Source organism: Diadema antillarum, unplaced genomic scaffold (assembly GCF_040938485.1).
Source record: "Diadema antillarum isolate AM-2024a unplaced genomic scaffold, OU_Dant_1.0 seq00001165_RagTag, whole genome shotgun sequence".
NCBI classification, from domain to species: Eukaryota; Metazoa; Echinodermata; class Echinoidea; order Diadematoida; family Diadematidae; genus Diadema; species Diadema antillarum.
This window is the reverse complement of record NW_027271972.1, coordinates 106,390-120,000: the sequence shown is the minus strand read 5'-3', so window position 1 is coordinate 120,000 and position 13,611 is coordinate 106,390. Positions and strand designations below refer to the sequence as shown.

At 40.8% G+C, this 13,611-nt stretch overlaps 1 protein-coding gene across 1 annotated transcript in view; it reads right to left on the bottom strand.

Annotated features, from left to right (window-relative positions):
- Nucleotides 1-13,611, bottom strand: part of LOC139744364 (von Willebrand factor A domain-containing protein 3B-like) — a 120,670-nt gene that overhangs the window by 22,278 nt on the left and 84,781 nt on the right. Inside the window, exon 31 of the mRNA XM_071654804.1 lies at nt 11,892-12,041. Coding sequence (XP_071510905.1) covers nt 11,892-12,041 — 150 coding nt within the window. The remainder of the gene's footprint in view (nt 1-11,891; nt 12,042-13,611) is intronic.

Sequence of the window (13,611 nt, the reverse complement as noted above, 5' to 3'; positions counted from 1 at the left end):
TGAATAAGCTTGTTCGACGTAACAATTTATGGAAGTCATGACTGTTCAAACAAAGGATGAACATGTGTAGACCATGTGAGCAGAATGGTCCATCAAACATTTTGGGAAAGCACCCATTTAATTTGTTTTGCATTTAATTTATTAACATTTCTTTTTCTGTTGATATTGCCGAATATCACTTTTGCTGTCAGATGACTGTGCTGGCAAGTCCCAGTTAAGAGGATTGCTTGAATATCATGACAGGACAGGTGCTGTATCTCTATGAATCTAAAAACCAACATGCCCTGTTGGTATACAAATGACCTTTTTCTGCTCATGCGCAATGTGGAAACCGGACCTGGCTTATCATCACATCAGGTAAAGTTATGAATTACGTCGCTTTGAAAACGAGTGAAGCGCCTATCCAAATGAGAGAAAAAAAAGAAAGAAAGGTAATTTGTATCTATGTGCATATGAGCTGGCTCTGAAATGGCTTGTTTCAGGTCTGATTCTGATGGAACCTCCAGCTGCCTGAATAAAGTGGATTTTTTTCTAAAATTCTTTATTGTGGAATGGAGGGGAAAGTGGGCCAAAGGTAGCAGCAGTCAGGCATCGTTTATTCGTACTCTCTTTTTATTTTGCAGCGAGGGGCGGGGTTGTGCCTTTCCCCCTGCGTTTAATACGTCAGTATCATTGTTCCTCTTGAAATGTCTCCATATCCTAGCGGCACACAGTGCATCTCTCACCCCTAGGGCACTGGACCACATACACTGCAGGAAGCAAGTTTGACCAAATAATTGCTACCAACACTCACCAACTTCTGTATATTCATGACAACCCTTCCATTTTCCCGCTGTCTCTCTGAACCTTCCCAAATTCTTGTTAGAGTGCTAAGACCTTCCCCCCTACACCCCTACGGTCGGTTAACATCATCAATCGGAATTCCAATGGGCTCAAAAGCAAATCCACTTGATAGCCGCTATGTCCCGTTCTGTTTACATGGCTTGCTCGAATGCGTCAATCCGAACGTGGGCTTTTTCTGTTCAAGCTTAGCCTGATCGCTCGGGGAAAGAGACGCATTGAATAGGGATAAAAAGAGAATGTAAAACAGGAGAGAGAGAGAGAGGGAAATCTGAAATTCGATCGACATAATCACCATTTTCTTTCTTATTTTAAGCTCAGAGAGATCAGTAACCCCCAGTAGTGCAGAACGAGGTTGTATGGACATGCCAATCACACAAGAAATATATATCAGAGTCGTGCTGTAAGGGGACTTCCCCCATGGGTGCGGACCCTCATTCGAGCAGTTGCCCTTCCCGCATCTCAGTCCTTGGTTGCTTGCCTGCGGTATGTCGGATCACGCAAGTATACGAGTCCCACGATACCACTAATGCCATGCATTTTGTAGGCCTGTCCCGCTCCCCCCTCGTGCACTGCTCCTTGCATATGTGCATTCAACTTCAAGGGAGCAACACCGTCTTTGGACCAGACGCCGAATAACTTCTCGTATATACTAGCCGTTGCTTCCAAGGTAGGACCACGGAACAGGCGACGACAATTCTAGCGTATACACGCCAGGAAAAACGTGGAGTCTCATTAAAATTAAGCTACACTACATGTATGCAGATAGTTACAAGAAAAGCTGTGATTAGCAACTTGATTCTCGCAAATGACATCTGCACGTTGTCTTTCGAAAAAATATGACAGGATTTTGGGCTATATCGATGGGGGACAGAAACTTTGCATATTGTTAAACAAGCCCCCCCCCCCCCCCAAAAAAAAAAAAAGGTATAAAAATGTACATTAGAATGTAAATGTTTTGTGCTCAATCACAAACAGAAATATATAATTATATATATAAAAACCATCGTAAGGCTGGTTTAGCTTGATTTCAACCATGCTTGAATAGAACAATTCAAAAGTTTCCCAAAGTAACTGCAGTCCATTCGCTGTTTCTTTCCATGTCAGAAACATTTTAAAAGATAAAGATGTGCGCACGAACAACAATTAATTCTGAAATTCAAGATTGTGGCCAATTAATTAGGCGAACATACACAGTTCGGTGTAGGTTGAGTAAGATAATTATATGGAGACTGCGTGCCGGAACACTCTGTAAGAATCTGCCCTTTAAAAGCGAACCACCTCGGGCCAAACATTCCATTTCAGCCTTTACTTATTACGGTCACCCAATCAGCCTACCACAACCTTCCGTGTTTATTTGAAGAAATTATAAGGTGAGGAGGTTGTTTAGGGCTAACCTGTCACTCCGTCAGATCGATGTACTATTACATTTTCCTCTCTTCTCTCCCCCCCCTCTCTCTCTCTATCCATCTCTACTTCTTATTTCTCTTCGAAAAAGAAAGGACCAACGCTGACGTCACATATTATTCTCTCTGATAGCTGCAAATAAAACATGTTCCGTAAAGTGGAAATGCATTCAGGACTTATATGTGTCAACATCTCAAACGGGGCAGCCTAATTATGAAACGCCGTGGGGTCGGGGAGCAGAAATGGGTTAATTGTAAGTCAAATTGACATTCTTGGGGTAAAGCGTGCCAAGGTGATGGAATCATAGCTATAAAAACACAGGGCTCGCGTGAGAAATTATCGATTTGTGTTCTTTCCTTTAACATGACCTGAGGCGCCGACAGAATATGAATACAACTGCGATATAAGGAACATTATTGTAATGACCAAAACCTATAGATTTTCTCATTATTCGACAAGTGAAGTACTGGTGTCTGATGTGCATGTCGTACAACTTAAGCATGAGTTGTTTTAAGAATACAATGATCCAAAACTATACTGCTGAAATGATGGTGAATAAAAACTGAACTGAACTGAACTGAAAATGTAGATTTAGAACCAGGGGGATGGAATAGTCTGTTGAAAGTTGGCGATCCTTATAACTCCTCGTGGTAAAAGCGTGGATAGGATTTTTGATATGACCTCGGAGAGCATTCATGTTCGATTGCATTCTCCACATTTTGATTATGATGATGATAACATGGCCTAGTTTAATCATAGGATGGCCTCTCAGTGTAAAAGCACTGTTCTCCCCGGTGGATAAAACCAATGATGTAATCATCAAAGAGCCCAGATATTCCACTGGCGCATCTTATGTAAAACGCAGTCGCAGCGGGCCAGGATTCGAACCGAGAATATTTTTCAAGAGTTATCCAAAGGTTTGGTTCGTTCCCATTCGAATGCCGCTACTCTATAAAACATGGGAATAACCAGTATTGATAACGCTGTAACACTCAATCATGTATGCGTTTTTGATCATATTCTATTTTTCTTTGTTTGGGCTTAGAATCGAAACAGTTACACATTTCATAATTTTCATAGTGCGATTGAAACAATTCTGTAAGGAATCATGTACTAAAATTACAAACAATAACCCATCTTTGTTTATCTAAAAAGTATCCCATCTAAACGCTAAACTGTAAAAATGAGAACTTACAATCCTCCCTGCATCCAGTTCTTTGTGTTTTTATTTACATTTCTTGTCTTCTACTAATGCATTCTTTTTTTTTTAAATTAAATTTCTCCCTTTTCTATAATGAACAAATTGTTTTGTTTTAAAACCAGGTTTGGCTACCTCATTACTTCTGAATCAGATGTATCAGTTGATGTTCGTGTTGTAATGTTATGCCCACTTCCTCGCTATCCTTCCCTACAATCTCTCCATCTCTCTCACTCTCTTTCTATTTCTCTCTATTTCAATCTCTTCCCTCCCTCTCCCATCTCCCATTCCGTAATTGCAATCTTTATCAATGGGGGTTGCCCGTGTTTGACATTGTAAACAAGTGAGTCCCCTCTTCCTTTTTTTTTTTCAAAGCGTATTAAACTAATGGCCTGGTAAGAGTAGTAAACTAATGAATGGGATTTGATTGTGACTATTGCTTTTTACTCATCCCTTCCCTCCCCCTCTTTCTCTTTCTCCCGTGTTTGCAAAACACGTGATACATCTCCACGTTTCCCTTTGAATTCCATTGCTTTTCATCTCAATGTTTCATAGGAAGTAAATGTTGCTCATTGCTTAGATGCCTTGGCTTCATCAGTTAGCTTTCGGAAAACCTTCGTTCACACTGGGAAGTAATTCCACGCGAATGCCGGGCCCTGACCCGTCTCGGGTAGATGTGGAATCACTTCCCGCCTCCTCCCCCTAATCGCCACCCTCCCCCTCCTAATGCTCGGAATGCCCTCCTCTCATCCCATCTCACCGTTGACTGTGCAAAGTAAACAGTGCGTGTGTCAGTGGTGCCGTAATTTTCTGAAGTCTCTGGAAACGGGCTCGCGGAGCCCTCACCCACCTAGCGAGTTCTGGGACTGTAAGACGAGACGGGGGTCAGGAACGGGAGACGGAGGAGCGCCGAGAAGACAAATGGTGGTGGCTGAAATCATCGTCGATACGAAGCCAGTCTCCAATGCCGAGATACCGCTCTGACCCAATTCAATTTCATTATGCACGTTGATCCGTAACCAAGCCCTGTCGCCAGCCTACACAGCCCTCCCCCCCGACGGGGGGTGACGAGACCCACTCGCTGACGTACTGGAGGAGAGAATTATTATTAACGCGGAGAGAGGTTTCTCGCTTTGGTCGTATACCCCTTTTCGCGCTTCCCGGAGCTCGCTCCTAATGAACTAGGACTACCCTCGCCCAATCCAAACAGCGGTCTCTCGTCATATTTACTGATTCAACACAATCACGCATACTCACAGATCAGTGCTGCCAAATTAACACTCACACGTAGACCACCTAGGTGTGCACGCGGTATAGGGGGTGCGCTCTTCAAGTGCAAAGACGATGAAACAAAATTGGACGGTGGCGTTAGTGGTGGCGGTGGGTGGTATAAGAGAGAGGAGGGAGCTTTAGTCGTTATGTAATTCATAACGGCCAACAAGGCCCGAGGACAAATATTTGAGGAGCTGATTGATAGTGATGGTGATTGGTATCCATCGTCATGTTTTTGGATCTACCAAAGGAATGCAAACAGTGACTGTGACCATCAGTTCCTCTAGAGATTGATAGGACGCCACCACTGGACATTTCCCTTCCCCCTCCATCTCCCCCCCCCCCCTCTCACTTTTCTTTGTAGGACTGGCCTTTCCATTTCCCGTTGCGAGTTGGGCTGGCACGGCTCTGATGTAATCAGCTGGCGATGTGTAAACAGTGTTCCGAATAGCAATTAGTCAACTTTCTCTGCTGCAGAGAGTCAAATAACGCAAGGGGAACGAAAGAGCTTACCCTGGCTTACGTCAGCAAAAGTCATCGCGAAAACTATTCTCAGGGCTGCAGAAGGGTGGAAGGAGAAAGGACGTTGAAAATATATACTTAACCTTGACTTTTTTTTTTTCTCATCAAGCACAAATATGAGAAACAAAATGCTGAGAGTAAAACTGAATTCTCTTTACATACTGCGTAGAAGTTCGCTTTGATTCTTGCTCAGTAATCCGCAACGCCGAGGGCAGTGCAATTGATCATTCCTAAGTATAATTTTTCGGTTTCAGAAAATTGAAGAAAAAAAAAAAACAACCAAAGAAAACAAGAAGAGAGAGAGAAAGAAATGTGAGGAAATGGGGAGAATGACGAAACATACTGAGCTAAAAAGACGGGGGGGGGGTAGGGATGGGAAATTAGGAGAAAGTGAGAGTGAGAGGGTAATAGAGAGGTAGAGGGGGGAGAGAAGCGAAACAAGGGAGAGCGATACCCAGAAAGGTTCCTCTAATTGTAGCACAGGATGAAAGATATGGGACGTAGTGTTTTGACATTATCCCGCCACGGTAGCACCAAGTCACGGTGCGTCTTAATCGATTGAATGGATTTTGCCTTTACACACGACAAATTATGCGAGACATTTCCCCCGTTTTTTGTTGTTGTTTTTGTTTCTTTGTTTTTGGGTCTTTTTTTTTTCTTGATTGATTTCCCCTCGGAACAAGGGCCACACATGCATTACCTTTCGTAACGTATCACCTCTAATGGGTCTCCAGGGAGGAATGAGTTCGCGTTTGTCGGTCTATCTGTCTCTGTCTCTGCGGCTCGCCCATCAATCAATCCAACTTATGAGCGATGATGTCTTATGTAATTATAGCTACATGAATATGCAGCTTTTAAATGTGCTCGCGGTTGCTACCTTCTTTGTTATTGTTGTTGTTGTTGTTGTTGTTGTTGTTGTTGGTTGCAGATAAAATTAATGACATCGAATAGCGTTGGGGAGTGCTCAGAATACCATTCATCAAGTCTCTCTACATAGTCTCTTCGGGTGGTATTTTGGTGGCTTCTCTTTCGCTCACACACAAGAGCTAGATTCTCACTGCTGCGCGATGATTCGCCAAGAATTAGACTCTGGCCATGAAGAAGATTTTTTCTTTTTTGGAGGGCACTCGTTTTGTTTTCCCTCCGAAAAAAAAAAAAGAAAGAGTGGCGGTGGTTCAACAAAGTGCCAAAGTTTTGAAACGAGTTCACTCGGCAACCTCATTCAAAGTTAACCAGAGAGGACACCGTTACGAGAGTAAACAAGGGATGCATTAATAAGCTTCAGAAGAAAGATCTATTTCTGTCAACATGGCAACAACTTTGAAAGGATGGAAATAAATTTACTGGTCTTGTTTCTTTTGTACACTTAGAGCCTGGGATTGCAAGAAAAATAATTCAGTTTCGTGGTAGAGCAAAACATATGACGTATTTACACAAAGTTGTTTTGCTTTGTTTTCTTTTGTGCATGTGTGTATGATGGGTTGAGCTACGCGGTTTATTTTTATACTCAATTCTGATTGGACGAAGTTGCTCGCGAGCAGAGTGTGAGACTGGCCAATTACAAGGCGACACTCCCTGCAAAATTTGAAAGCGGAGTTGATGCCATAATAGTGATATCGGCGTGTGCACTTTGTCCTGAAAAGAAGAAACGGGCAAATGTCAGATGGTATGGACGCACGGGAAATATCTGGAAAGAATGAACTTCGGGTACTGTGACAATTTATTCATCCATTTGTCAAGTCTATTTCCAAGTCCCTCATAATCTTGATTCCAGCTGCATGGTATACTCACTCTCCGAAAGGTAGAGCAATGACATTTACAATAAAGGTGTAATGAAAAGGAACCTTATGGGTGCTTTTCAATCAAATGACAGACTGGCATAGTGGTAGCTTCTCAGGAGACCGATGGTAGATGAAACATGTTTTAAACCTCTTTCAATCATTTCTATTAAAGAACAAACCGTGACATTTCATCTTCTTTCTGTATGTCTGCGGGATTCGGTCGATACATTTATCCATTAAACATCTTTATTTAGTAACTAGATATTAGTATTTGGCACATCGTTACGCGTTTCTGAATTCAGCTTCCTCTTCGTTAGACACAAAATGGTTAAGTGCCAATATCAGGCATAATTCTAGGATAAAATCTTTGTCTTTTAATACCAAAGACGTGTGACTCGGATTACACTATTTTTTTTGTTGATGTCCAGTGATGATGTTATACATTGTAGCAATTGAATGCAAGGTAGATGAGTATGATGTCAGAAGGCTGGGTGAAGATGACTGAAAGGTTTCGTCTAATGCTAAACAAGACTCATGCATTTCCCAGTTGACCAAGAGTAGACGCATAAATGAAGAGAAAAGGCTTTGAAGACGTGTGCATACAATTGTGTTTAATCACCCGTCAAAGGAATAACATGCAAATATTCTCCTTTTCATGTTACCAGGCACCGGTTGGTCTAAATATATCTCGCGCCGCTTATGACCAACAAAAGTCAGTCCCTCTCCCCACCCCACCCCCACACCTTCACTCCCTCCCTCCCTCTCTCTCCTCCAGAATAGATCTCTCTTACTGTGTCTGAATGGTATATCAATCATCGCCATGACCTAATTTGGCTACACACATCAATGACGCGTCCTCATTTGGTCGGCAGCTATCTTTGTATGGTGGTAAAGGTCACAGAATGGGAAAAAAGCAGCGCCGATTCATATACCCCATGGAAAAGATCGGACAACGATACGACGCCCAAATTGTTCATTATTCCTCTAATTCCTAATGAATTGCTACGAGAAAAAAAAATATGCCTCACATTTTTACAAGTCATTCTTACCTTAATCCTCGGTGCGTCGTATTCCATTCTCTATGTGGTCTTAAACCTCATTTATCGCGGCTTACATCGATATTTGATTGAATTTGTGAAGTCATTAATAAAAGAATACAATGAACTTAATTGAATCATCGTGAAAGAAGCCAGCATAAGTGACCTTTCTCCGACACAAACCAACACACCTCCAAGTACAATATACGCACACGCGCTTGTTCTGATAACTTCATTCATACATTTATCTCACTAATTCTATTCAGTTGCTAATCACATTCCCACGCACACACACACACACACACACACACACACACACGCACATGTACACATACAGACTAAAGATGCACAATAGGAAGGCACCCGAAACACCTCGACTTGCAACATGTAAGTATAACAAAAAGACGCAACTGGGATTTTTTTTTTGTTTTTGCTAAATCTCTTTTTTATTATCATTAGATCGGATGCCTCAAACATAGAAGAAAGTGCAAAATATGAAGGTAAGCAGTATATGTGGAAGAAAAATCAGAAGAATCAGCAAACACATATTTGGAAATGATTATCTACATTATTCTTTTTGTATTGCTCAACAAGATTTGAAAGCTTTTGTGTGTATTCAAGGAGCAAAATTACACCAAATCAGGTCTCGATTGCACACACATTCAGGTTATATATAATATATATATATCATATATTTACAATCATCACTAGAAGAGCATGTGGACGGATCTGTATCATTTGCATACTCTATATAGAAATACATGTAGTTTAAGTTTCATTGCTCGTGCCATACATGTAGATGCTTCAATGAAAACTGCAATAAAAGCAGTACACTAACCTATTGAAAAACTTGACCAGTATACACATTTCGTTAAATACACTTGTGTTGAAAGACTATGAATAAACTTTGCAAGGAAGCATGCGTGTTTCTTATTACTTTGAAAACCACTGATTCAATCGAAAAAATCTGGAACATTTACCATAAACAGTTGATATTTTCTAAAACACTGCATGATATCACTATTCAGTTCATTGCAGATAATATCACTACACACAATCAACAAAGGCAAAAAACAAAAACAGAGCAATTATAGGCCTATTATTAGCATTACACTCAAACAATAGTAACACTACTCAATATTGTTCCTGGTTCAGTCGTATGTTGCAGATGAAGGAAGATCATATGACATGATAGGTGAATTAAGTCATGTGCAGAAAAAACAAGAAAGGCAAAGCAAAAACTCATGCTGAGCTGTACACTGTCAACACAAAAGTAACCAAACACACATTGTTAAAATTAACATGATGGTTTTTCTCAAGACAATTTGACACTCAAACCCCTGCTATGAAAAGAAAAGCCCCTTTCATTTACAAGATGTATCAAACGGCAGCTAATTTGCAATGATTATCCTCCTAAGACACGATGGATGGCACGCATGCAGAAAGAAAAGAAATCAGCTAAACTGTAGTACCCAAACAAAATGACGTGCGAATGCGTGTTCTTGTTTGAACCTTATTAAGGTACTAGTATTGGATAGATATCATCAAACATCCTCTCATCTGTTCATTCCATCCCATACTGGGGGAAGCGGATCTGATTTTTCTGTCAGGACTGCGATCATGTGTCTGACGAGTGTCGATTACACTAAACTTACTTCCAGATTGCTCAATGAAATCAGGGTAAGTCATGCCAGCAGGAACATTTCTGTAATGATTTTTTCTTTCTCCCCCCTTTCGTCTCGCTCTCGAATATGCTTGGCAATTGCTCTCTGCCCATAATTGCATCTTATGGCTGATGACAACATAAATGGATCAATGCCTTCATTCACCCAATGGCTGATCATCTATCCACAAAATGCCATAGGGCACAGAATGTCATAGCAAGCATGTTCAACGGGAAATGTGCTTTTATGTGCCCATTGAAATAAAACCTCTTTATTTTTTGGAGGGGGGGGGGGAGGGGGTGGAGGGTGGGGTGGTCAAAATGAGCTTGCATCATGAACAAACCTCATAGGAATACACTTTTTTCCCCCTAGTTTCACTTTAAACTCTGCATATTTTCCACAGCATCATTGATCTGTTTTTGATGTGGATAACCAAGTCTCCTGCAACTGTAACGATTAATAACTAGGATTTTCATCTGTACAGAGGAACTCGCAAGAACACAAGAAGGTCATAACATATGTTTTCCAAAAGAAGGCAGAGAAAAACTTCTGTAAGAAAATTTGTGGGACAAACTGTCCTGGTGCCACTTAAGGTTGAATTATTCTGTTACCCAAACTTGTGCTATTTTCTTCCAAAAAGAAGAAAAGAACCCACTCATTCTATCATGTACACCATTGTTGTACAAGGAAAACAAGTATTCACTCTCTCACACATACATTTATCATACATGTACCTGTATGTGTCCCTGCATCACAAAACCACCAAAAGTTGACGGATATTAATTTTTAGTTAAGGGTAGATTCTAAATGAGCAAACTGTAAGCTTTCAAATGACATACAACTCAATACAAATGGACTTCAGTGACTCATCTCAATAATAGAAACTAAGTACAGCTGTACACCATGTGGAAAAGTGTTTACTGAGAAAAGAGGCTTCAAAGTGTAAGGTTCAGTCACATGTTTAAATCTCAACAAGAAGAGTGCTCTGTGCTATGAATAGAACCAAAAACTAGGACGTAAGACTCCACAGCAACCACAATAACGGATAATTAGATTAAGCTGAAATTTTGTGCACTCATTAAGTACAATCTATTAACATCTAGTATCACCAATCAAGGCAGTAGCACCATCCTTTCTAAAGTTATTAAAGTTGAAAGTGAAGAGGGTGTGAAGGGTTTTTAAGAAATGAAAAGGGACCCCTATCACAAAAAAAAAAAAAATTGAGGAAAACAAGTGCTCGAGAAAACTGCAAAATAGAAGTAGTAAAGGTCCCACTCCTTTTATGATCTCAAACTTTAGAATTATATAGCAGCATAACTGCTCCTTCATTAAATATAAAAAACTAAAAATTGATTAATTTTCCCTATTTCACCTGTTTTGAATCCTCACAAAAAAACCAAGTTGTGTGGCTTTTTGTTGGTTTTGTGATGCATAGTCACATTGTATTCATTTATGCAAAAAACATATAATTATGTGTTTGAGTGTGTGTGCGTGTGTGTATATATATGGATATAAATCAGCATGGAGTAGACAAAAAGGCAAGTGTAACATTACAATACTCTTGTGTAACTTCACTGTGACAAATGATCCGAAACAAACAAAAGCCTGCAAAATGTTGATTCAATTCAAGTGGCAATGCAAAGTTTCAAATTGCCACAGTCTACTGCTCCTCATATACGAAGCATTTTTCTCAGCAATCAACATCTAGACTTGAAAGAATCTTCTCCGAGAAATACTCATTCGATTTACTGCGATAACATGGGCATTTCTGTTACTGGCACTTCAACATTGCAGATAGTAAATGAATAAGGAGTTACCCATCAATGGGAAATTGTATTGTTGCCCACGGCAACCCAGCCCGTGCTGCCTCGCCAACCGATGCGCTCACAAAACAGCAGTATCTGCCGCGCAGCGCAATCAGATAAAAAGGAATTTTACACAAATAGACGAGATGGAGAGGTGGGGGGCAGGAAAAACGGAGGATGACACTCTGATTCAATCTAGGAAGCTGAGGAAGCCGGATCCGGAGGATTTGCTGCGAACAGACGCAGATTCCATCTTCTCCAGCTCCTCCCTTTCCTCCTCCTCCTCCTCCTTCTTCTTCTTCTTTTTGTTCTTCTTCTCCCTTTTCTTCTTTCCCCTCTCCTCATCGTCGGATGGCGATGGAGACGAATCGGAGGAGGAGGAGGAAGAGGAAGATGGATACATGGTAGCATCTGTCGCCTTGGAGACATCTTGACGGGAGAGGAAGAACTCTGCGGCCTCATGGTAGTAAGCCTCCGGCAACCGATAGCACTGGACTGGATCGATGGTGTTAAAACTGCAAAACAAAATGCAAAATACCCCCAAAGAAAGAGAGAGAGGGAGAATTAATACAATGCACATGTAACATGGTATGAAAAGAACACTTAAAAGATGACATTTTGCAAAATTCGGCATGATCTGCTACCACAAATGAGCAGCACTCGGGCTGAATTGGGATGGAACAATGCGATGAAAGATCACCGCCACAGGGGTAGGCTCAGTAAGGAGGGGGGTAATAAACTTTTGGTCATGCTGGTGGAAATTGGAAAGTGCTATTTCACAACATTCCAAGTTAAAGCATCATTTATGAAACAAAATTGAATGTTCATAATATTGATGTTACCAATGACTTAAATAAATGTGGCAATGTAACAGAAGGATACAGAGAACATCAACAACATCAATAATTACTACTGAACTCAGTAGAAGGATGGATTCTAGTCACTGCATGTGAAGGGATACATGTATATGCGCAGTGTAATCTCATTTACACCGCCTGGCACTTCAGTAAACAAAGTTAGCTCAGCATATATTGTAGCGATGACTAATCACATTTGATAGCGAGAACAGAAAAAAACATGTTGGAAGCACTGGTTCAATGCAACAGCCAATTTTGAACACACTCCGCGAAGAAAGCATATTTCCCTTTTCCTTCGCTGTCTCTTATACATTCCTTGAGATTACATTCTGATTGGATTTGCCATTAGGATTCTATTACAGTGCAGAGTCGCATAATCTGCTGGGGCACATTCATGGACCCGAAAAGTGCCTCAGACTCCCCTCACATCACTTCACCGAAATATTGATTATTAAATGCATAAGGCCTCCCCAGTCTGCTTGGGATTTTGCAAACGTGTTTCTAATATCTCCCCGAAACTGCTGTAAATACCATTAATGAGTATTTTTATTAAAGTTATGGCTAATGCTTGTGGGGGGGGGGGGGGGAGACAAGACAGCAGAAGCCCATAATATAAAGCACTTGCATCTTCAAATGTGTGGAGACATAAAAGCTGACAAGGGCTAATATGATAAAAGTGTTCGATTTTTGTCAGCTGGAACCCTGCGCATCTCTGCTCGCATACAATGAGATTGGCTGCACGTCGACACGGAAACCGTCTCAACCATCGAAAGATGCCATTCTGGCACTTAGAGACGGGACAAATAGGCAGTCGGCAAACAATGGATACAATGCACCGAGTGTAAATGTCATGCTGTATTTGTCTGTAGATAATTGAAATTCCTTTCAGGAACTTTAAAAAAGAGGAATCATTGGGACTAGGACAAGATTTCCTAGTATGGCTGATTCTCTTTCATCACCAGAAAAGAACAACAACATAATATATCTATATGCATCTCAGGTGAGTCATTAACATCTAGAACATTTTTTTTTTGTAGTCAATTATGAGCATCTAATGTGAATGTTGCCATGATATTTATGCATTTATTTTGCAGGCAGAGATTGAAAGAATGTTTGTTTAAACATTTTTTTTTTGTGTGTGTGTGTTAAAGTTGATGTGTTCTTGCACATGATACAACTGATACAAGTGCAAATAGGAGTTGTAAGAGTCTGTCTGTCTGCAATGGTA